The sequence below is a fragment of the Melopsittacus undulatus genome, chromosome 6 (genome assembly GCF_012275295.1).
Source record: "Melopsittacus undulatus isolate bMelUnd1 chromosome 6, bMelUnd1.mat.Z, whole genome shotgun sequence".
In the NCBI taxonomy this organism is placed as follows: Eukaryota; Metazoa; Chordata; class Aves; order Psittaciformes; family Psittaculidae; genus Melopsittacus; species Melopsittacus undulatus.
The window spans coordinates 49,843,579-49,867,949 of NC_047532.1; the positions used below are offsets into that span (position 1 = coordinate 49,843,579).

Consider the following 24,371-nt stretch of genomic DNA (forward strand, 5'->3'; position numbering starts at 1 on the left):
CAAGTCAAGATTAAGATTATTATTTCATGCAAATTTCTAAGTATATAATCCTCTTACAATTTTTCCTCACTGGCTGCAGATGGTAGAAATAGTGGTCCAAATTCTCCACTTTTCTACATGTCTATGTTATCTCAATGTCTTTAGCACAGACACAGTGTCACTCTCGACCAGCATTAATCAGTTCTGCTCACAGCACTCTCATGCCTTACCTTGAATGGAAAGCACAAAAGTTTTCTGAGCTTTTCCCTCTCTATTTGAGGCAATACATGTGTAGGTCCCACTGTCTAGAAGCTGAGAGCGAGGAATCTGAAGCTTGCTTCCACCAGATAAAATATGAACTTCAAGAAAGTCAGAACTTTCTGCAAGTATGTAAACAAACAGTCACTCCAAAGCAGACCACAGAGAGCAAACATATCTTGAGAATTTTTTCATCAAAATTTCAAAATAAAGATTCCAATCAGTTAACATAACAATCTGTGCACAGTGGTACCCCAAAGGGGGAAAAAGAGTGGTAAAGAACATGAGAGAATGATACCTATTGGTTTTCCATTCTTAAGCCACACCAATGTTGGTGGAGGAATTCCGGTAGCATCACACACAAAGGTAACAGGATTACTGACAGCTTCATTGACCAACTCTTGTTCAGGGCCTTCTATATCTGGTGGCACTAAAAATTGAATGGAAGCAGTAAGAATACTTTGGTTACCAAATATTTTTGTAGATGGATTTTGAATTGTCTACTCTATAATATCTATGGTATTATGATAACTACTGCAGATAATGCAGAGTATGCTCACCATAAACATTAAGATGGAAATTTTTATCATCTCTCCCTGCAATATTTATGGCTTTGCACACATATTGGCCTGTATCAGAAACCTAAAATAAAAGTAAATAAATAAAACTTATTATGGATTCTTATTTTAATGCCACATTTTAGAGATATTAACAGCCTTTTCCTCTGCCATTTCAAGGTCCTTTTCACAGAATGAAAGTCTCCCCAGCAAATACATCTCCTGTGTACAGCCAGTAGAATACACCAATAAACAGCAAAATAGTAACTTAATGGTAGCAGAGCAGTGGCAGATGGAGCATCCCACAAGCTTGTCCTACCTCTGCACCCTTGATTTGTAACATTTGCCCATCTGCTAAGACCTCCACATTTGCAGACTCTGAAATTATGCGCCTGTTCTTGTACCAGGTGATGACTGGTGGCGGAATAGCATTGGACTCGCACTCCAACATCACTGGGGTTCCCACTCTCACGTTCAGCACTGTCAGTGAGGTTCCACTGTGGTCTTTGATGCTTGGAGGCACTGTAGAAGCAGCTCAGAGTTATTTCTGTCTTTGTTTTGTGAGAGGGCAAAAACCAGCCTAATAAAACTAAATAGAAAATACTGCATTTTCAAAGCAATGGATATTATTTCAGAAATTAGTAAAAAACAAACCAAGGACAGTTAGGAAACTCTTCTTCTGACTTTCCCCAGCTTGGTTTCTGGCAATACAAGTATATTCACCATCATCTAGTAGTTTGGCTCGGGGAATCTGCAGAGTCCGAGCACCTGAAGTGAAGACAGAAGGCTTGAGATTTATTCTGTTCTTATTTTATCAATCTCAAATGCTATTTCAAAATAACAGGTCCAATGGACTGAACACAGGCACTAAATTAACCTCTAATTCAAAAAAGCACTGCAGTGTCATTCCTTTTTAAGGTTCATTCAAAGAAAAAAAATCTAGTCAGGAGAACTAAAATTTTAGGGTAAATTCATGAGTGCTTGGACCACAAATACTCTTTTTAGACCTGTTTGTTTCATAGCTTCTAACTACTGTCTCCTAACATAATTATGCTCTTTCAACTGAAGTTTGTCACTATCCCATTCTTTATTCCTTAGTCTCACCTGTCTTCACTAGTGAAGCTTATTGCCTCTCCCTACTTTACTAATCTGCACAGATGCTTCTACTGCCATAAAGCAATTTCCATGTCTGTGTCTTAGACTATGCTGTAACACAGCCCATCTGTCATGTTAGACCAGGACAACAGGACTGAACAGCACAGCAAGTGACCTTCACTTTTTATCGTGGGCTGAAGATAAGTAGAAACAGTAAAATTACAGACTCTCCTGGACCTTATTTAGTGAGGAGCTTTGAATGGTTAAGAAGACCTCAGAAAACAAGGATTTCTTCCTGAGAGTTCAGGAAGATTAATCCAGTTTCTCACTGATATCAGTGGGCAGATTTTTATTTTTTACATCTAAGCCAGTAGAATTTATCTTAACTCCACACAATTTCTGATCATTTCTTTGAAAGGTGAGTCAAAGTGACTCAACTTTAATGAATACCTACATCAGAGCACCTCTGTTACATGACTTCTCTAGTCTTTTCCACAAAGTTTAGTGCAGTGTTTAGTCTCAGCCAGTTTTCTTTAAAACTGAGTCCACCCAACAGACAAAAAAATTATTAAACACAGTAGGCAGAGTGTCTTGTCTACTCACTGAAGCAATACTAAGAATATACTGACTCCATAAATAGTGCCATTAACAAGACAAAACAGACAGAACTTTGGTTGAAAGGCTGTAGAAATAACTGAGTTCTCACCGGGCACAATAAGAGTGTTGGTATTTGAACTGATAGTTTTCCCATTCTTGAGCCAGCTGAGATCAGGAGGTGGAAAGCCAGTGACCTCACAAGTCAGAGAGATGAAATTATTCACCACAACAGTCAAATTCTCAGGATTAGCACCAACAACACTTGGAGGAACTGTAGAGAGAAATATATTAATAGTATCTATCATAGCATCAATAAACAATATTCCACAAGATCCCAATTTACCAAAATAAAGCTGAATTGCTGAGTTTTGCTAAAGGGCAAAGTTGCAACAATCTTTCACATCCTATGAATGGATACACTGCTTTTGGGGTGTATCTGGAAATATGACTAAAGCCAACCTAATGGTGATTCCTGTTACTGTAATTCACAAAAAAAAAAAATCAGTGATTTAATTTGCAGTCCTTATATGTTTTTGGGAAGGCTAATTAACTTCTAAGAGACCCTGCAGTTCCTGACTAATGCACTATCAATTTTAAAACACTGCACTCATAGAACATTTGCTATGTAAGACAGGGACAGATCAAATTTACCTTTTCAGGATACGTAGGATGACTAAGTATGTTTTCATATTCTTTCTGAAATAGTCCATTTTCTCATTATAGAGAACCAAAATCGTTCATTCTGATACAGTTTAGAGTTCTTCTGTTAAACAGACAAACTTGTCTCCTAATGCACTAAGCAGTTTAACATTCTGGCACACAAGCATTGCTGTAAGGAGTTCATTTTTATGTTTACAAGTCCCAGTATTTTTAAATACACAAATATTTTGACATTTGACCTTTCTACAAGAACCATTTAAAATGAAATAACTGTAAATCTCTTCCTTTTAATAAACCCCAAGTTCTAGTTTCCATGCTTTTGCAGTGTGGATATATGAATTGCTTAAGAGGGAAGCAAAAGCATGTTCTTGGCTCTATTAGGTGGAAAAATCATTCCAAAGAACACATGGAATCCTCTTCTTCAAAGGCAGAAATGTGAAAGTATTTTGGATCAGGTCCACCAGAAATTCTCCAGCTGCTTTCTGTCACTTGACTGACACAAAACAGTCATTAAGCCAAGTTTATTGCTCCTCCGTGACACACCAGAAACAAGAAGAATCAATGTAATTGGGTGAATTCAGTCCATATTTTTCAACTTGGAATAACTGAAGGTTATTCCTGATGATAAGCATAAAATGGTTCACTAGAATAAATGGTGAATTCTGATCTGATGACATTTTAGTTATTTATGTTTATTTAGTTTTCCAGTTAGTTTCCCACAGATGTGATTATGGGCAGTTCAATACAGTGGGCAATCTAACATACAGGGCCAAATCTGAGCTATCTCTTAAATAATTTTACTTAAAATATGTAGGTGGCAGTTTTCAAATTCTGCAGCCCCCACAGCATGCAAAAACCACTCACAAATAAATAGGTAATCTGCATATCTGCATAGCATGATCTGCTTCTATGTGCATACAGATGCATTAAGGGGCTCAGTTTCAGTATTCGATGTGAAAATTACGTATTTATTAAGATTAGAGGTTAAGATTTTAAAACTGGATGCTTATGTTCAATGTTTTAGAAGGTTTTATTTTAATTTGAATTTATTTAAATTGTTACCTTTGAGACAAGAAGTGAATTTGCAACTTATTAAAGAGCATTATCCTCAGTATTTTAGCTAAATTAGTGAAAGCAGTTCCATGAGAAACATACAGAAATGCTGGGAAATAGCCTGCTTTCAACACTGGCAAAACAAAGATGCTGCTTAGTGATAATGCATTTCCATCAGTGCATCACCATGTGTGGCTCTTTCCTGAACTATAGCCTAATTTATCAAATGAAAACGCATTCATAAAGAATAATTGAAATTTTATGCAAATATTTCCTTTAAAATAGTATCATTACACCATAGTAATTAAAAAAAAATTACAGGCAAGAAGTTTTAAAAAACACAACTGTCAAGAAAAGTGAAATATTTGGATTTGAAACTCAAACATCAGGGTATCTGGATAGACTCCACTGAAAGAAAATAACTTCTCAGAGAATGACTCCAGGGCAAATTCTTCCCATGAAAGAAGCCAACCCATGTTTGGCTAATTGTATTACTGAGTAGAGGAAAGAAGCACTCTAAATCTGTTTCATTTAGCATGTAAATTTTCTACATGTGTGAATGAGAAAAAAAAAATCTCCTGTATGTAATAACCTGAATAATTCCTGCAATGTGGGTGCTGTATTTGAGAGAGAAGACAGCACTTGCTTTCTAACTAGTATATAATATAGAAGATTAACTAGCTAACAAGGATATGACAAAAGATGCTGATCATATGTAGAAGACCCCAGATTGTACTGTGAAAGCAGATAAAGACGTATGTACCAGTATTCCTTGATAGGTTTTAAAATATAATGGTGCAGATGATGCGGAATAATACTTATTTCATCTTCAATTCAGAATGGAAAGCTGAAAGTGGTGCCACAAAGAGTAGGCAGAAATAAAAGGGGAAGTTAGGTTTCACTCAGAAAAGTTAATTAGGAGAGTTAATGGAAGGTGGTAAAGAGGCTATTTTTTTAACAGTGGGATATGTCTTGATTTCTTTATTGTATTTGGTTTAGACTTGTGATGCCAAAGGCCAAAATTTATTTTAATCCTATTCTAACTTCACAATAAAGCAAAAACTAGAGAATAGAAAGGAATCTAAAAAAAGGTAAATTTTTAAAAGGTAAGCTTCTACAATGCAATATCTCTTTGTTTAATGTTTTCTAATAAATTTTCTTGGAAAAAGCATTTAATGAACATATCAAAATATGCTATAATGCAACCTGTTTGCAATTCCTGACTTCAGGGCTTTGCAGCCAGTACACAGTGTACACACACAGCCACTACATAAGGCTCCTTCAATAATTTCTGTCTATGTGGAATACATAGAAAAAACTAAAACCATGTGATATTGAAAGCCATATGTTGCCAACATACTATATTTTTGATTTCTAGTATGTCAGAATCTCCATTACACCCAATAAGATGACTTAGATGCAAAAAGCTAATTATGTCGCTGAGCAATCTGCTAAAATTAACACAGTCAAGCTAAACTAACATTTGAAACATGGCAATCAGCAAATTATTACTTACCATAAACATTTAAGTTAAAATACTTCTTGGCGCTTCCAGCTATGTTTTCCACAATGCAGGCATACCTGCCAGTGTCTGTTATTTGGGAATTCAGAATCTAAGGGGAATTAAAAAAAACCCAAAACAAGCAGTTGTTGATCTAATCTGTAAGACAAGTTACTGTCAAAGAATCAAATAGAGAGAATTGAGCTCAGCACTGTTTTAATAGTTTCATCCAATTTCATTCATTGATAGAAGGGGGAGACCTTCAGAATACACCATTTTCTTAAAACAAAACACTGCATTTCATAATCATTAAATTCTCTCAGGGAATGTTCTCCACAACATTCAACATTACTTTAAACTGAGTGATCTCAGGATCTGAGTGAGTTCACAGAATGACCTCACAAACAATTGGGTCAACACAACACAGGAGTGAGAAGCAGCAGCTGAGGGATAGGAACAAGAGACAAAATTTCCTTAGGTTTGCAACACCTTGCAGAAGAAAAAGTTCAAAATAGCATACTCAGAAGACCTAAGCAGTTTTGTCTTTATGTACAGTGTTTCTGATGCTAAAATTGAGGCTTTCATAACAGTTACCTGTAACCTCCTTCCATTGGACAAAAATGTGTATTTGTTGTCTTCTGCTAGGAGGTGGCCATCCTTTTGCCAGATAATACTTGGAGAAGGGTTGCCACTTGCAACACAGTCCATCACTGCAACCTTGTTCACAAGCACAGTCACCTCTTCAGGCAGATCACCATCAACTCCATTGATGGATGGTGGTACTACAAGACAGCAAAATATGATATGAATAATGTGACTTAGTACCTCTTGGTGTCTTTTGTTTGGTTGTGGTTTTTGAGGTTTATTTTGTTTTTTTCTTTTTCATTTATTTTAGTTTGGGGTTTTTTTTAAGATTACAGACCAATCTTTTAGATTGGGATTTTAACAGAAAGTAGTGAAATTTTCAGTGATACAGTGAGAGATAATAAAATCCCAAGAGTAGTTCAACTAGAACAAATCAGTATAATTCAAAGGACTGGAGGAAAACTACACTTATACACAGAAGCCATAATGAAGAAGAAGTGAAAGCTCATTTTCCAGTTAGTCCATCATGTTCTTCGCTGTCAGAACAAAACGGGATTTCCAAGGCAGTACCCCTTCCTAACAATAAATCAGTCCTTTTAATGGTATTTACAGAAATAAGTGCTTCCCAAGGCAAAAACCTTGAGTACATTAACAGACAATGCAAGCAGTGTACAAAAGCTGTCTGTGCAAAGTTCGTAAACAGTTCATAGGACAGGGACTCTGCAGGCATTCAATAGTTGATCTATATCACTGATTTCCTTAAGCCTTTGGGAGTTTTGCAGATATTTTAGAAAATTATGACCAAAATAAGGAAAGAGAAAAATCTAGTATGTCAGAATTTTGAATTGGAAATTGATTAGGGAATAAGAGGTAGCAAAATAAAAACCTGGATTTCTGCCTACACTTTTCTTTTTGGTGAAGTGTGATGGGGGTAATGCAACTGAATTCCAACAGCAAGAACCTAAAAACTTACTAAACTAACAACATTAATACTATTTTCATTCAGTTCTGTATACTTCTGCAAAACTCTAGCAACTTAGATGAACACAGTAATTTTATACTTTAAAAATATTTATTTATAAACTTTTTAAAAATTAAGTAAACCTGGGCTATAATGCTTCATTAGTTTCCACAGAACTCATTTTGGTATTAAAAAGAAAAACAAAGGCAGGAAAGCTCACAGAGCACATGGACATCATAATTAATGGAATCCTCCCCAGCTTCATTTACTGCCACACACATGTATCTCCCAGCATCTTCAGCCTGCGCCCGCGGAATCTGCAACACTCGGCCTCCTGGAAGGAAAATGCATTCAAGATTTAAATGCAGTATCAAGCAGTTTCCATCATTTCCACTCCACATTTCACTAGAGACCTGAGCAAGCAAATTTGTGAATGGTCAGCATTTGTTCTGAATTACAAGTAAGACTTCATTTCCGAGCTACTTTTTCTACTGGCAGGTACTTGGAATTCAACAGTGTTCATACTGAAATGTTAGAAAAGAGTAATTAATTCCACATAAAGCAATAACATTCGTTTCCACTCAGCAACATGTAGCCAGACATCCTTCAATCAAAACCATAAATATTTTTCAGCAAGGTGACAGAGAACTAGTAGGCAGAAGGAAATATAAATGCCAAATATTCCGGTCAACCTGTTTCAAACTGGGAAAATCTACTTCTGAAGCCTATAGGTACTCTTCACTGTTCCTCATTTAAAATATAGCCATGTAAACAGCTTCAGAGAGAGAACCTAATAAGAATATGTTTTGGGAATGGCTGTCATCAGTCTCCCAACAGATGAGCAATAGGCAGGAAAAAAAGTCAAGAAATTCTGAAAAGAATATTAAGGCAGTGTTTTGAAGTGGAACAGTTTATTATTACTACACAAATACTATCACTAATGTCATTTCTTAATGTCAGAGAGTGACATTTCAATACTCACCTGGTAAGATTAGTATTTTATCAGTAGAGCTCAGAGGATTGCCATCCTTATACCATGTAAGAACTGGAGGAGGAACAGCATTGGTCTCACAGTACAGTGAAAGGGGACTGTTAACAATCACATCTTTACTTTCTCCACTTCTTCCTGTATCTACCGTGTTACCAGCTTCCCATTCCTTGTAATGCTTTTGGAAACTAGGAGGAACTACAACCAAGGGGGAAAAATGTTAGAATTTTACAGCAGAAATAACTAGTTTAAAAGTCAATAAATGAAAAGATACTGTGATTGTTAAACAGCAGCAATAAAAAATAAGTGTATTAAATTAACCCCTCTCCTCCAATTTAAATTACACAGGAAAATTCTAGTTGTTTTTGTCAGAATGAACAATTGAACAATCTACTGAATATCTACTGAAGACTAATAAGTAAGTGTAAGAAGACCTGGTAACAAAGCACAGAGAGTATTAATCAGGAGAAATACTTAAACAGTAAGCTATCTGCTTTCACTCGAGTTCTAACTTTCTGTAAATTTTCATAAGTTATTAATGATTTTTATATTTGCACACAGTGTGTAGACCAAAACAATGCTTATGTCTGGGACCTTTAAGTACTACTCAGTAAGGACAAATACAATACGATGTCTCAGTTTATGCTAACTTAAAAACTTTTTGGAGTCATTTAGAAGAAGATGACAGTCACCATGTCATTCTACTGACTTCCAAAACACTGCATATGTCACAAAATAGAAAGAATAACCAGATACTGCATTTCTAAAAGATGAACAAAATACATACAAAATAGAAATCACACAAAACACAAAAGCATTGGATTATACCAACCAGGTGTAAAGGATACAGGTGTAAAGGTGTAAAATTATAAAAATTCCAACACTGCAGAACATTAGAAAAGGAGGCTACCAGAAGAATTTTATTATCTGAACTCTGCTTACCTTGGACATTTACATCAAATTCCACTTCATCTTCTCCAGCAATGTTGGAGGCCAGACAAGTGTAGCGACCGGTGTCTGATACTTGAGCCTCCTTAATCTGCAGAGTATGGCCACTAGCTTGGATAATGACATGATCATCTGGTTTAAGTGGCTGTAACGTAATTTTACATGGAAATTAATACTTGGCTAAATACACACTAGACATAGCCACATTCATAGAAGTAATATGATGTTATGTCTCTTTGAGTCAAATTCAGATTGTTTCAAAATCCTTCCTAAGGCAGTATACTACGAGTAAGAATCTGGTATTTCATCTGCTTTGATACCACTAACAACAGAGCATCCTTCAATTTTTGTTAATGCTTCTGGCAAGGCCTGCTTTTAATCTATGCAAAAAAAAGCAGTTGCTCCAGACATCAGATTACTGAGGGTCACTACTTTAGGGCACAGACCTAAGCCAGGTCTCCTGGGATAGCAGCCTTGGCCACAAGAGGTGAAGCCCAGCTCTCCTCTCATCTGGTCCTCTTTCCCCCACACTAAAAGCTTTTTCTCCCTGAGTAGACTTGATCAAGCTCCAGGTTTCTGGAGGCAGTTTTCTTTCCATGGTTACCAAAAACTCTGCATCTTCACCTTTCTGATCTTGGTAGCTGGTCTCATAAGAGAATGTGGCTTTACATCATCCATAATCCCAGATGCAAGTTGCTGTGTAAAGGAGCAATGCCATCCTCATCAAGCAATGGCTCTTGTGACATCTGATTAAATCAGGCTAATTTAATTCCTTGAACTCAGTGGCCAAGTGGATGAGCTGATGGAAAATCTACACATGCAAAACTACCATATACTTTTCTGTATGAGGTGAGCAACTCAATCTAACTCACCCTACAGCCACACAGCCCCCTGGATCTGCTGCCCCTTACGGGCACAGTGTAAACATAAAATGGATGCAGTAGTAATGCAGAGATACATAGGATTGATGGTACTGTCCCTAGAATTTACATCACATATGACAGTAGAGACTACACTACTGCAATCTGTACCTCTCAATGAAAATACAACACATTAGACAGTCAACACTGAACTCCTGGTCTGCAGTGGACAATTAGCTTAGTCCATGCATGTGACTGAAAGCCATTTACCTAGGGGCAACCTAAGAAAAAGCTGCTGCTCTGACAGTGGCAGCAAGCTGCTTATAGCTATTATCTGTCTTTGGGGTCCTCTCAATTACTCCCAGCATAATTTTTCACTGGCAATACATTCAGTACCCTCAGGAGATCCAAGAATTACAGCATATGCTCAAAACAGACAGACATGCTTTGTAAATCCAGCAAGAGCTACTCCAGCTGGAAGGGTGCAGATGCCTGCCATACTGTAAGTGCCCTACCAAGAACAGCTACAGCTAGAGATTATAGTCTTATTTCTTACAGAGGAGTTGCACAGTTTCTGTTTTGTTTATAGCCAGCCCCAAGTAAAATGCACATCTGTACTGTGGCATTGTCCTTCCAAACTTCTCCAGACCAATGTTTTTGTGAAGACTGTGTGTGGCATGAACCGTGCCTCATTCCCCCTCACAGAGGATCCAGATGCCTTTGTGGTTTCGGGAGCTCTGCCAGAACCAAGCGGGAGGCTCTCTTCAACTTCTGGAAGGGCAGCACTTAATGGAACCAAGCATGAGGCCATTCTTTAACATGACCTTTGGGAACTTTACACAACAGCAAAGGGACATGTGGTTATATCATGGGATGCTACTACTGAGCAGGGCCCTCCTTTTTAAAGCACAAGCCGGTAACAGGCCCTGGAAACTGATGTCTCAGTAGCACTGCCAAGCACCCACAAAAAAACAAGGGTATCAATTTGCAGAGGTCTGTCCAACAACAAACATCCTAAGATGTGTGAGGGGTGCTCATGCCAGCATGACAGTAGGAAGATAATTTCCTGCTGACTTCAGAACTGCAAAGGAGTCTGTTCTGCTGTGTGAATGTTCATTAGTAGTGATAGTGATTATGCAGTTGTTTCTGTACAAAATCTGCCCATTAGAAGGAATTAAGTTTGTGACTGGCCTGTCCATCCTTGTACCAGCTGATGGCAGCAGCAGGAATGGCGTGAACTTCACACTCCAGGGTAAGGCTGTGGTTTATTTTGATCTTCACTTCTTTAGGAGACAGACCCATCCCTGAGATATCCCCCTTGTTAATGGTTGGTGGAACTGCGCAAAACCAAAGAGAGCAAGTGTGATTTTTGTGACTTAATGCCTTAGGCAGCATTTCAAATTTAACTGGACAAAGGGAAAACCTGGATGATAACCTCAGGGAAAGCAAATGCACTCCTCTGTAGCCTGCCGCTGCCCCATAGCTGATTTTTTTTTTAATATGCATATATATATGTGTGAATTTCAAACTATTTCTACTATATTTATTATATATAAAATATATAAAACTGTACGGTTTTAGACATGGAAAACTAACTATAGCCTTACCCAGCTATAGAATTTTATTATGTGTTTGGCTTGAATTCTATAAAGGTCAGTGTAATGCAATCATTGAAAAGCATTTTAATGGAAACTAATATTCCCAGAAACACATGTTTGAACCGAAGTCCACTCTTAGAGTAGCTAATCAAAACTCAACATTTCCATTCCATTGAAATACCAGTGTTGCAAAATCTTGATTCCTTCTGAATCAGAACAAAACCATAATATTTCAAAATTCTTCAGCTACCCCCACCCTGGTATCATAATACCTTTTAAATGCTTTCAAAGCATTTTTCATTCCTTTTTTCAATTGAAAAAACAGTTACAGCAGCATAATAACTGACAGTTGCAGTGACATTTGGAAGTGAGGGGCTTTATGTTGCTAGGTAGCCATACTTCAGTAATGATCTCTTTTGTCATCTTCTCATTATTCTGAATCCAAAGGGGGCTTAGGGAATTAGTGTCATTAAAATAACAACACAGTTACTGTGAGGGAGTAAACTAAATTGCAGTTCAGACTAGAAAATTAAAAAAGATGAAAAATCATGCTTGACTGAGCCCATAATGAAGAGTTTGTGCATTAAAATAGAGCATTAGGCACAAATACACAAAGGACAATATGCTGACACGAAGCCTTGAATAAGAAAGCTTTTGTGCACACGGTGTTTCATGGAAGGATATTTAACTAGTATCCTCTGGTTTTACCTTACTCAAGAAAGTTTCCCATTGGATGTTATGGATCCCCTCCCCCTCCTCTTTTTCTCAAACAGTTTCTTTGCTCACAAGATTCTCCGCTCACATCTCCCATTGTGCTGTACTCATCTGATTAGAAAATCATTACCAAAAAAGCATTTCAGAAGAAACTGGAGTTCAGCCTTTCTTTAATGTCTTTTCCTGGGAGGTACTAAAATTTTTATTCCAACAGCAGCATTTGTGAAGGATGCAACAGGAAACTATTCTATTATCCTTCAAGCAATGCCATGAGCTATTGCAGATGTTTGCTAAGTAAAGCTGCTAACAGAAGTCCTTGTATTCACCAGGATAAGTAACACTGCAAAGGCATAAAAAATGAAGGAATGAAAAAAATATTATTATTGGGAAGTATTTACATACTGTAAACTTTCACTTCATAGTGCTTCAAAGTTTCTCCTGCCTCATTTGTGGCTATGCAGGTGTATCTTCCAGCATTGTCCTCTTGTGCATTTAAAATCTGCAGAGTTCGACCACCTGCCAAAAGATATAATTCTTTAAAAAGATTTACATTTACTCATGATTTCCAATTATTTAAATAGTTTCTTTAGCATATTTTCAACCCTTTGCTCCAAATTCTGCTTTTAGATTATCATAAATACCTGACTGCCCTGTATGTGGTGTAATAAATGGGTGTATAATTTGCAGGAGTGCTTTGGATCACAAATCTTGTTGCCTACAGATTCTCAGAAAATTTGTTAACATAGTTCTCTGCAAGAAATTTCTTAAAGATACTTAGACAGAAGGAAGTGGTTTGGGGTTCTGCACATTTCATTCACAGTAAAAGGGAAAGGAAGCATAATCAGTAAGATTTAGCAAGAGGACTTTATTCAGTATATGGAGTGGATGTGAGCTCCTGAATTGCCTTTCTGTTTCAGTGCAGTTCTTCATATGAAAGAGGCCCTTAACTCCTTCTGGAGAATGGACAGAAGCAACAGCCACAATGTCAGAAGTAAAAATATGAATGAATTGGTAGGATTTACGAGTTCAGGTGGCTTCTACAACTTTGAAATCCATCAATTTCCTTCCCATAGTACCCACTTGACTTATGATTTATACAGTCTGCATTCTCAGAGGTGAGTCACTATTTGACTTGGCTGCAGCTCTTTTTAGACTGTATTCCTAGAAATGCAATTGAATTACTATTCAATTCCTTGCTATCAATACCGACTTATTCTTTTTCTGAACACTTGCAGTTAACAATGCTAATCTCCTTTTTAATCTACATGGCTTCAGTGTTAGCAGTGAAGCTTGCTCCTCTTTTCCACCTCCATAGATGTGCTAGGTAAGTCACTTCACAAATTAAAAATGGCAAGCTACTAATGATCTAAAAAAATGGAATTTTACTAAATGCTACAAATGTACAAACATAACGCTTAATAGAAATACATTATTTGAGTTTTACTTTTTAAATCTGTAACAGGAAACTGAACAATAATAATAAAAAAAGTGTTATTTCTCAAAAACAACTAAACATTTACCTGGCAAAATGCGGATATTTCTGTTTGATCCTAAAGGATTACCATCTTTCAGCCAGGTGATCATTGCCGGAGGATAAGAGTAAGCCTCACAAACCAGTGATGTTGGGCTGTTGAGGATAACAGTGACATCTTCTGCATTTCCATGGCTTTCTGCACCCACAATGGTTGGAGACACTAGGAAAAACAAAATCATTAACCAGAAGGACCTCTGTGAAAAGCCAATTTTCTTTTCCCTGTTCAGTCTAGGAATCTGATTGCAGCCTTAAATAGCTGGGAGGCATTCCTATGAGACTTGCTGAAACCCAGAATGAGACAATATTCATCTGGTTTTATCTTTTGTCCTGAAGTCAACAGTTGGCCCATGTCAGTGGAATCATCCACCCTTAGCCTTTGTCAAACACAGGTCACCAGGAAACCAGCCATCACTTCTTGCGTAGCAGCTGGCAGACCCACTGCTTGATGATCCTGTGAGCAGCAGATTGGTAGGAGGCATGATCCTAGGAAATGAGGATGTGGTAAACAACCTCACCATTGTTTGTATGTGGTTATGCAATAATCATAATGGAAAAAAAAACAAAAACTGCAGATGGTTTCAGCTTTTAGGAGGAGATCACAACCTGAAGTGCTCTCAGATACTTCTTCCTTGAATCACAATAAGCCAATGTACTCCCCTGCTCATTCCATTCAGACAAGTCCTGTCATAGCTCCACATTTTCTCGGTCTATATTGTCTAAAGCAAAGAACTGCTGTTTATGTTGAACTACTATTATTTGTAATTTACTAAGCTATAAAATTTTAATTGTAGACAGGCAGCTTACACATTGCTGTAATTTAAAGTACTAAAAAATTCCAATGTGATTATCTGTTTTTTCTTGAGATTAATATTTTCTCTGCAAGAGCCAGCCCAGCTGTCTTACCAAGTACATTAAGACTGTAACTTTTGCTCTTCTCTCCAGCTGTATTGGATGCAATACATGTGTATCTCCCTGTGTCAGTGATTTGAGCATTGGTGATTTCCAGGAAACGGCCACTGGACAGAAACTTGTGATTCTCGTCCTCAGTCAGAGATTGCCCATCCTTTACCCAGGTGATCTGTGGTACAGGGTTCCCTTAATGGAGTAAAAAAAATCACAAATATTAGTTGTGGCATAGCCATTTCCAAACAAACAAACAGAAAGAAAGCTATTTCAGATACCCTTTTAAAATACATCCTTTAGGGAAACATTTTGGAATGTGCACTCTTGAAGTAATATACACCTCCTGTGAAATTCCACTGGCCTTTAAAGAAGAAATATCACAGCAAATGTCACATTTTATGTAACATTTATAAGGAGACCTTAGTCCTGCTATAAGCACCATGGTTAAATCTGAAATTCTGAAATTCCACTGAATCATAAATTCCATTTAAAACATGCTATTTAGAATAAATGATGATTGACACCATGGGTTTCATAAGTAATATTGTATACTTTTACCTATCACTTCACATGTTAGGGTGACTCTGTGCTTCTCTTTTACTTTCATGTCTTCCAATTTATTTTCACCCACAATCCCTGGAGGCACTGCAAACAGACAAAACAACATTGGCAAATATTACTTGCAACCAATTGGAACTAGATGATCTTAAGGTCCTTTGCAACCCTAACTGTTCTATGATTCTAAATACAGTAATGACAGTATCTCAGTGTATGCTTCCCTTAATCACATAAATCAGTGAATGGCTCAGATCTACCAGAAACAGGTCCAGGTGTGAGACACTGTAGAACTAACCTGCCAGACAACACAGATGCACTGTGTTCTGCACCCCTTAACCATACTAGCACATGCAAAAGGCAAAAGAGGACTACAGACCCATAAAGCATTCACCTCACTTCATTTTCAGAGCCAGAGAGATACTCGGAGTGCTGAAAAATTTGGTCTGTAGGGCAATATTTCTTGAGTATGCGCAGTAGGGCAAAGACGATGAGCACTTGTTAGTAGGGCCACATTTGATTTTATGCACTGGAGAGTTTTTTGAGTTTGTAAAGAGAATCTGTCACATATATATAAGCAGCAAGTGATCTATCTGTTCAAAACAATGTACTTAGAGAGTTGTTACCATGTTGCTTGTTTTTCAACAGATTTATAAAAAAGAGTCAACTTGCCTATTTGGTTTTTTTTCATCTTACCAGCATGTTCTGAAATACAATAGATTACCAAAAAAATGGTTGTTGTGTAAAAGCATACATGTATTTTATGCCAATACAGCTAATTCCATACAGGAAATGAGCAAACTATATAGGTCTAAAGGTACGGTACGGATTATGTGTCTCTAGGAAACAGAAGACAAAAAAATACCCCTAAAATGTGCATCTACACCCCAAATTGTTAACTCAATACAATGAAACTCTTACTTCTTACTGTATGGTTATTTTATGAAGTGTTTTCAAATAATCTCAGTCAACAGGACTACACAGACTCATGTGGTTTTGGATTAGAAAGGCCAGATTATGAACGTGTTAAGGTGGTTAAGAGATCCAATCAACTATTTATTTCAAAGTAGAGACATCTGTAGATTCAGGCCAAAATAAAATGGCATCACAGAGTAGTCATGGAATAAAGCAGGTTGAAAAGGAGGCCTATAGGTGTAAGAATGACAGCCTAGTGTCCAAGAGATTTTTTAAAGTTTAGCAACAAAAATGTGGGACTAGGGAGCCAGATACTACCCTTTAATAAGCCTACAAAACTCAAACTCAGCCTAGGTAGAAGACCTGAAAAGAAGGTATTAAAATTTATTCAGCAGCTTATTTGTGATCTATCACTAAACTGGAAGCAAGTTTTATGAAAATAAGGATTATGTTAATATGAAGAGCTCATTTCCACAGAGAAGAATGTTGCTACACCAGATTTAGATATTAATGAAGAGCACAAACTACAGTGAAAAATAAAAAAAAGATAAAGAAAGAGGTTTGCATCTCACTTGACTGGAACGGCAAAAATACTGCTTCAGTATGGCTAAAAAGTTGGCCTCTGAACAGGACACATGGTGAGATGTGGGTTACTAGAATTTAGCATTCAGGAAGGAAGATGCTGCCAGTATTGGCACTCTTACCAGCTTGTGATGCAATTATAATCAAATTCCCTGCTGTGACTGTACAAGCAATGCAAACCAGACTTTTGCATGGGTTCTAATGTTCAAACGCAATGAGTCAAAGATGTATCAAATAGTGAACGAATTATATGGGGGGAAATAAATATAACCTAAAATAATAAACTTCAGAACTTTAAAGTCAGGCCAAAAGTTACTATTCATAAATAAACAGAGCAATTCATCACTTTGGCCAAAAATAATGCCATAAGATATCAACACACGTTAATGTCAGAAATATGACAAAGCCACACCAAACATTTTGCAAATATAAATATTATGCTTATTACATCAAGCTCTCCATGCAAACTGGCTCTCCTGTTCCACCTCCTACAACAATTTAGAGAAACACTGGTAAGTCTTTGTAGGGTTCCTATTTACAGTGAGCCAATAAATATTCTGTGTTGCTATCAGGCCACATTCCAGTAACTTTCCTTTAGAAAGACAAAGGAATTACTGAGGGAAGGGAAGAAATGACTGAACAATAGAATTTTCCACTTAGACCACTTGCAATCAGCTTCACTGAGCATTTTTCTTCAAGTCAAACAGAGCCTACGCAATAGATTCCCAGAACCCTCAAGAACACCCTGCCACTAAAAGCCTCCAAAGAAAACAGTAAAACAATGAATGCTTTTCAGTGTTTATCCATCTCTTCCATTCTACCAGACTTACACTTCCGTGAGCTCATCAAATAAACATGAACTGACATGAATGTGAGTTATCTTTCACAGGCTGAATGTGCATAAATTAGCGAAAGACAAGGGAAGCTGATAGTGGTCAGCACCTTAGGGAAAAGAAACTAAAGGGAAATGATGTGCAGTAATGAAAGACAACCTGCATCAGGCCTGCTATTTCATAACAAATAGTTACTAAACAAAAAAAGCAGTATTTCTCGGGAAAATACTGTAGGTGTGGGGATTTTCTTTTTTTTAGAACAATTATTGTGAAAAAAAAATTACACATTAATTGTTCTAAATAGCAATCTAAATAGCCTGCTGTACCAGCACTTGTCTAAACATGTTAGCAGGCTCACCCACTACCACACTTGGTTTATAATCTTTAAAATACCAAAGGCTTTACTGACTGACGGTATCCACTGGATCTGAGATTTCTAATTTGCAAAGACAATTCCAGCCAGTGTTTAATTTTCCTGTCCATCTTTGCTTTGCCTTTACATCTCTGTTGCAATAGATTATTACCATAATGCCACTTACCTATACATATTATACCCGGTGTTATGCAGATTCATATGATTTTCATATGGTTTCCTGAGGCCTGTTTTCTTTTGACTCAAACCAGCTTAAATTCTGGCCTGTGCCAAATGAAATAGCACTATTTCCCTGACCCCTCATTCTTGTTATCTTTCTTTCACCAATACTGGCATTCATAGACTGTATGGTAAACCAGCAGGGAACTAATCTGACTGAAAACTAGCATGACTAGGAAAACACAAACCCCCCACTTTTCCAGATCACTTATAAATTGATTCACCTCATTCATCACACCCAAAGGACAGTGAAGCTATGAGCAACAAAAAACTGAAGAGAGGGTGGGAGTCCAGCTGTGGGCATCTTCCAGATTTCCATGTGACTAAAACAGCAACCTAACTGAAGCCAGTTGTGTTGATATAGTTCCTTTTCAGAAAGGAAACAAACCAACCACAAAACACAAGTAGCTGCCGGTTATTCCAAATTGTGCCTGAAGAATCTTCACTTTAAAAACAAAAGAAATAACAAATCCACATGTAGAGATAACTTCTTTTTAAAATTTTATTTTCTAACCATGTTATCAAGTTAGCTTTTTTTCCCCCTAAGGACATACATTTTGGCATAATAATTTTTAAAATATTATCAAAGTATACACTAGATTCCCTTCTTCTGGAACAAAAATTATCACATACTTACCTAGAACAGAAAGAGCAAAATCTTTCCTCACTTCCCCCGCAGCATTGGTCACTACACAAGTATATTGACCTTCATCTGCTACACCTGTGTGTGTCAAACGGAGCGTTCTGCCCCCTGAGTGGAAAGTGGAAAAAAAAAAAAAAGAAAAACTACTATCACTGAAGTCCTTCTCCGACCACATGCTCCCCAATTGTCTGTGCTGTCTCCTAATCTTTTATGTTTTGCTTAAATTTACAGCTGCTTTTTTTTCATGTGGTTTAATTTTTAATGTGTTTTGTTTTGTTGAACAAAGAGTAAGAGAAAGTGTCTAACCTTACTCTTACTCCTATCATTTCCCAGTGCTTTTAGACCTGAGCTTCACATCGATCATCCTGTTCTTTCTAGTTAGCAACTTCTAAACTACCCTGACATAGCCATCTGTCATCCTCCCCACCCCAGTACTGGTTTACCTGTAATGTTTTAAAATAGCAGATTTCTCTTAATACTGTGGCAGAGCTGTTGTCAGAAAAACTTTGCACAGGCATGCTAGCTTAAAAGGAAGAAGATTTGCAAGTATGTTTGACCAAAAGATCAAGAATATCCATGCTTTTCTGTAGCAAAATAAGTTATCTTTTCTTCCTTTTTGGCAGAAAAACAGTAAAACAAACACCAGTGAGCATTTAAATGTGAAAATAAGTGGCCATCCTTCAGCTTTTTCTCAGTTTTTCTTCAGCAGCTCTCACATTAGCAGTCATTACCACACAGTACATCATATCTGAACTATGCATCTCCTGCCTGAGGGTATCCACAGGGTCTCATTATTGGCATATATCCCAGGAAATTATGTTCCTGATCAGATGTTTTGAAGGAAGAAACTACAGATCTGGTTAATGGATATGCCCCTGCCCAAGGAATTCTACCTGCTGAAAAGAGTACTGAGACAGCAGAAGGCTTAGTTCTTGCAGCCTCAGTTTCTGCAGCACTCTAATTCCTTCTCCCTAAACAAAACCATCTAACAAGCAAAATGAATCAGATATCTGCCTGCAGAAGACTGTAACTTTAGTATCACATACCATAGCACACCCAGGGCTTCAGTACTGAGGCAGGATATGGTTTTCTACATTTAGCTAAAACCTAATCAAAGCTTTTCTCCTTCCTAAAGCTAGTGTGCAACTTCGTGCATGGTCTGCAAGGAAAACAGTGGTGGATATTATTTTTCCTTTTTTTTTTTTTTCCTAAAGGATATATAAGAAGCATCATCAGAAGGAAGCATCAGCATCTGAATTAAAAAATTGAAAGTTGCCAGCATCATGTCCACACATCTAAATCATCTAGAATGCCAAGTATGTTTTCAACCAACAGAACCAAAATCTTGCTTTGGCAAAGCATTTTACCTCCTTAATTAGTTGAAGAAGGAGATTTTGTTGTTGTTGCTGCTTTGGTTTTTTAGAGCTGTGAAAGCACAAATAAAGTTCCAAATGCCATATTGGTTACAGTTTACCACCATAGTGCAGTTTTTTAAAGCATGAAGTTTGCTGGAAAACAAAACACTGAGTTCTGGCCTGTTTCCCCACTCCCACTGCAGCTAGCATTCAGAGACAATAAACATCTTTTTGTCTCTCACCCTTCCTGAGTCTGCAGTCCGGGTGGTGATATTAGTGTGGGTGTAGAAATCAACAGACAGGACAGAAACAATCAAGCCCAGAAGACATAATTTTTTGTTAATGTCAATGTCACACAAAAAGGAGTGCATACCAATTCAGATGGTCAGATTTATACTGGATAATAATCAGATACTACTCCTTTTCCCATGTGCCATCTGTAGAAATAGGAAAGTAGAGGACAGGACTATCTGTAATGTTAAGAGCTACCCTGATCAAAGCTGATCTTCATCAGCTACCCTGATAAAGAAATCCTGAAAGTTTTCACTTCAAATTCAGTCTTAGCTGAGCTTCTAAACACCTTCTAGTTCCTTTACCTCTCATAGCTTTCTTGTGTTCATGCTGTAGGATGGTTTGGCTTTGCACAGTGGCTATGTCACAGTATTATAAGCTTCTTCAAAATTTATTTTAATTAAATTTCTACCTATTTGTAGCAAACCCAAAATCAAAGGAAAATCTGAATTGTCACCTACACACCTTGGTTGTAAGCAGATGCTGCATGACTTCTATGCACTCCACAAAGCTGATTCCCAGACACTTGAATTCATATGATGCCTGCTTGGTATGCATTTTCTGTTTGTAATCTCAAAAGCACTAACTCAATTTCCTATTGTAAACACAAAGCTTTAACATCATTGCAGCAGCCGATCAAGTATTCTTACTTCTATATGGTATTTCAGGAAAATGGTTTACAGAAACAAGTACCAAGCCCTTCATATTTCAGATGTCTCTGTCAATTACTACTGCCATAAAAAAGCATCTGAACTAGTTCTCTGCAGCTTATTAAATCTTGAAAATCAAGATCCCTGATGAATTGCATCTGTTTCTCTGCTTGCCTATCATAAGTTCCTCCAGATCTCTTGGACTAGTCTTCTTGTTAATGCAGCATTCTGCATTTGACTGACCATATAATTAGAACTTTTATTAGATGACATTCTGGAGATCAGATTTGGTTAGCTGCTAGATTCAGTTTACAGCAGTTAGCTGTAAATAGCTGCAAGGCCAGAAAGTATTTCACGCATTCATTTCTGAGGTTCATGAACAGAAATTCATGAGGTTCATGAATATTTCCCTTCATTTTTATATACAGACCCACAGAAATGAAAGATGTATTTTGTTTATTGTCATTTATATCCATTCTCTCAAAGATTTTTCCTCTTTAAAAGGTAAAATAACTGCAAAGAGGCAGAGAAAGATAATCAAATGAGAGAGCTATTGCAGTATATGTTCTAGCATTGACAAAGCAAGATGTCATCATCAGACATATCTCTAGTAAAATGGATTAGAGTAACACACACTAGCAGCCAGAATAATGGCTAAATTAATGACCAAACAGCTCCCAGCCTTTGGCCTATACACATAAAGTTTGGTAACAATTTTAAACGTTTATGTTAGCTTTTTGTCAGGCACTCCAGCTAATCTGAACTATTTACTGAAAAGCTTCACATTGAAAAACTATTTCTTGTCTCTCCTTGTCTTTACAGATTATTAAATCAAACCTTTTTTCATGTGAAATACTTGCACTGTAGATGTAGATGCAGAAGGCCCTTTGTCCCTCCCCTTTTTCTTCTTTTTCTTTTTTTAAATAACTGCAACTTTTGTACCTGAAAGGATTCGCACTGAGTTATTCAAAGTGACAGGCCATCCATTCTTGAGCCATGTTATTGTTGGCAAGGGAATTCCTGAAGCTTCACAAACCAGAGAGATGGGATTCTTCTCCACAATGCTGATGTTTTCAGGCATCTGTAGGTAACCAGCAATACTTGGGGGAACTGCAGAAAAGAATAAAGAGAAGCCATGCTTCATAACAAGTAAAAAATAATTTTGATCTCAAAATTTGTGAGTTTGGCAAGTAAAGTGCAACAAGACTGAGACATTTAGTGCTATATATTAATGACTGTGTAATGGCATAGAAATACTTAAATTCTATTAGTTCTACTACTTTTATGGCTTAAGATCAATAGTGAATAACAGTTTGTAGTAGTTCTACCCATCTACACTAATTATAATTTCCAGTATCTAATGAAACACTATGGAAAATTCCAACACTGACAGAATTATATGCTTTTTCTAATGGAAAGAACAATCCTTATTAAAATAACTATCACTAATTTAGCTTTTCTTTGCAAGAATAATAATATTTCCACTTTGGAAGCAGTTCTGCAGTTCTACAGTTTCATACTTTAAAACATGAAGGCTGGGGTCAAGAATTGACCAACATTCTCCAGCACTCTGAGCAGCTTGAGGAGGTTTGAAGTTTCTCTTTACTACCCAGAAGTCTAATAATACAGTACAGCAAATGCATCAAATAAAAAAAAAACCAACAAAAAAAAAACAGGTAAATAATTTTGGCCTCTTATTTTAAATAATGAGAATTCCAGTAAAACATAAATATTCTGTTTGATGAATCACCATCTTTAAATTCTTCTGATTGTGCAAAATGGGAGAACCTGTTAAGCAAACACTTGAGAAACTGTTTATCTTCAGGTAAAATCTTCTAGCAGTGGCCATGAGCAGGGTGTTCTTGGTTAAACCTTGCTTTTTTATATCTCCCACAGCAGAATGTTTCCCACCATGACACTCAACTAATATTCTATAAAATTTTACCATATCTTGTTTTTCTCCTCAGGAGATGGAGCAACTGGGGATGGATTGATATTATCAGACCCAGAGGTAAAATTTTAAAATATTCTGGAGTTATAAAATTGGATTTAGATTTTTTTAACACTGCAGTTGAAACTGCATCCCTGATATGCAATTGAAACTACATCACATGTAAAGCTTGCAATAGATATAGGTGGTTCATTTAGCTACACAACTATTTCTTGCTTGTGTGTGGGTAAATTTGCATGTCTATTTTGTTTCTGTGATGTCTGTCCCATTTTGCACATACTCACCATGAACATTTAAATTGTATTTTCTGTCAGATAGCCCTGCCACATTGGCAGCAACACAGACATAGCGGCCAGTGTCTGACACCTGGATATTTCTTAGTTGAAGAAAGCGACCATCATGAAGTATCCCTATGTCCCTTCCACTAACCAGTGGATGGCCATCCTTCATCCATGTTATTGATGGTTCTGGAATGCCCTGTACCATGCACTCCAAGGAAACTTCATTTCCTTGGGTGACGACAACTTCCGATGGGTGTCTACCACTATTTAATATAGTTGGTCGAACTATGAATGAAAAAGAAAGACAGTATAGAAGTCAGCTGGAAGATACATTTCAGGATCATCACCTATTTCTGAACAGAACAATAATCAAGTTTGGCAGATCAACTTTTTAATAAAGACTAGTTATTGCAGGTTACCACTTACAAACCAGTTAGGGTCACTCAGGAACTCATACCATTTTCCACAGGACAAAGAAGACATGAATAACTTCCTCCCCACCACCACCCCACAAACTAAAAATGTTTTTTAAAATGTAGCTTACAATTTTTAAAATGCAAACAGAAGACAAAAATAATTCAAAAAGACTGCCCCAAACACTGAAAATTGTTAAAGATCTTTGAAGATGTTTTCTTTCACGGGATTATTTAAAAGTACCTCCTTTTATTCCTGATCAAAATATAGAAGTAGCAGTAAAATCTAAGAGAAATCTAAGTTCAATTTGTTGTCTTCATCACTACAGTTAAGTGACAAGAAACATTACATTACCTAAGGGAGTTACATCTCCATAAACATCTGTGGACAAAAGCGCTTTCAACAGATGTATGCAATGTCTTAGCCAAGCTCCAAGTCTAAGCTGCCAAGATTTTAATTGCTCTACATTCTTTTATGTATTAAATTGTCCTATAGCAAGACATGGCTCTCTGCAAATC

General features: G+C 37.0%; 1 protein-coding gene across 1 annotated transcript in view; it reads right to left on the bottom strand.

The window, feature by feature from the left end:
* The window catches only part of HMCN1 (hemicentin 1), a 209,674-nt gene that overhangs the window by 44,620 nt on the left and 140,683 nt on the right, over positions 1 to 24,371 (bottom strand). Inside the window, exons 45-63 of the mRNA XM_034064292.1 lie at positions 23,443 to 23,724; positions 22,150 to 22,317; positions 18,906 to 19,019; positions 15,350 to 15,436; positions 14,792 to 14,983; positions 13,875 to 14,048; positions 12,757 to 12,870; positions 11,234 to 11,379; positions 9,177 to 9,327; positions 8,229 to 8,432; positions 7,467 to 7,580; positions 6,295 to 6,482; positions 5,716 to 5,812; positions 2,596 to 2,757; positions 1,449 to 1,562; positions 1,114 to 1,316; positions 798 to 879; positions 536 to 667; positions 210 to 359 (exon numbers count right to left, since the gene is read on the bottom strand). Of these exons, the coding sequence (XP_033920183.1) occupies positions 210 to 359; positions 536 to 667; positions 798 to 879; positions 1,114 to 1,316; positions 1,449 to 1,562; positions 2,596 to 2,757; positions 5,716 to 5,812; positions 6,295 to 6,482; positions 7,467 to 7,580; positions 8,229 to 8,432; positions 9,177 to 9,327; positions 11,234 to 11,379; positions 12,757 to 12,870; positions 13,875 to 14,048; positions 14,792 to 14,983; positions 15,350 to 15,436; positions 18,906 to 19,019; positions 22,150 to 22,317; positions 23,443 to 23,724 (2,874 nt within the window). The remainder of the gene's footprint in view (positions 1 to 209; positions 360 to 535; positions 668 to 797; positions 880 to 1,113; positions 1,317 to 1,448; positions 1,563 to 2,595; positions 2,758 to 5,715; positions 5,813 to 6,294; positions 6,483 to 7,466; positions 7,581 to 8,228; positions 8,433 to 9,176; positions 9,328 to 11,233; positions 11,380 to 12,756; positions 12,871 to 13,874; positions 14,049 to 14,791; positions 14,984 to 15,349; positions 15,437 to 18,905; positions 19,020 to 22,149; positions 22,318 to 23,442; positions 23,725 to 24,371) is intronic.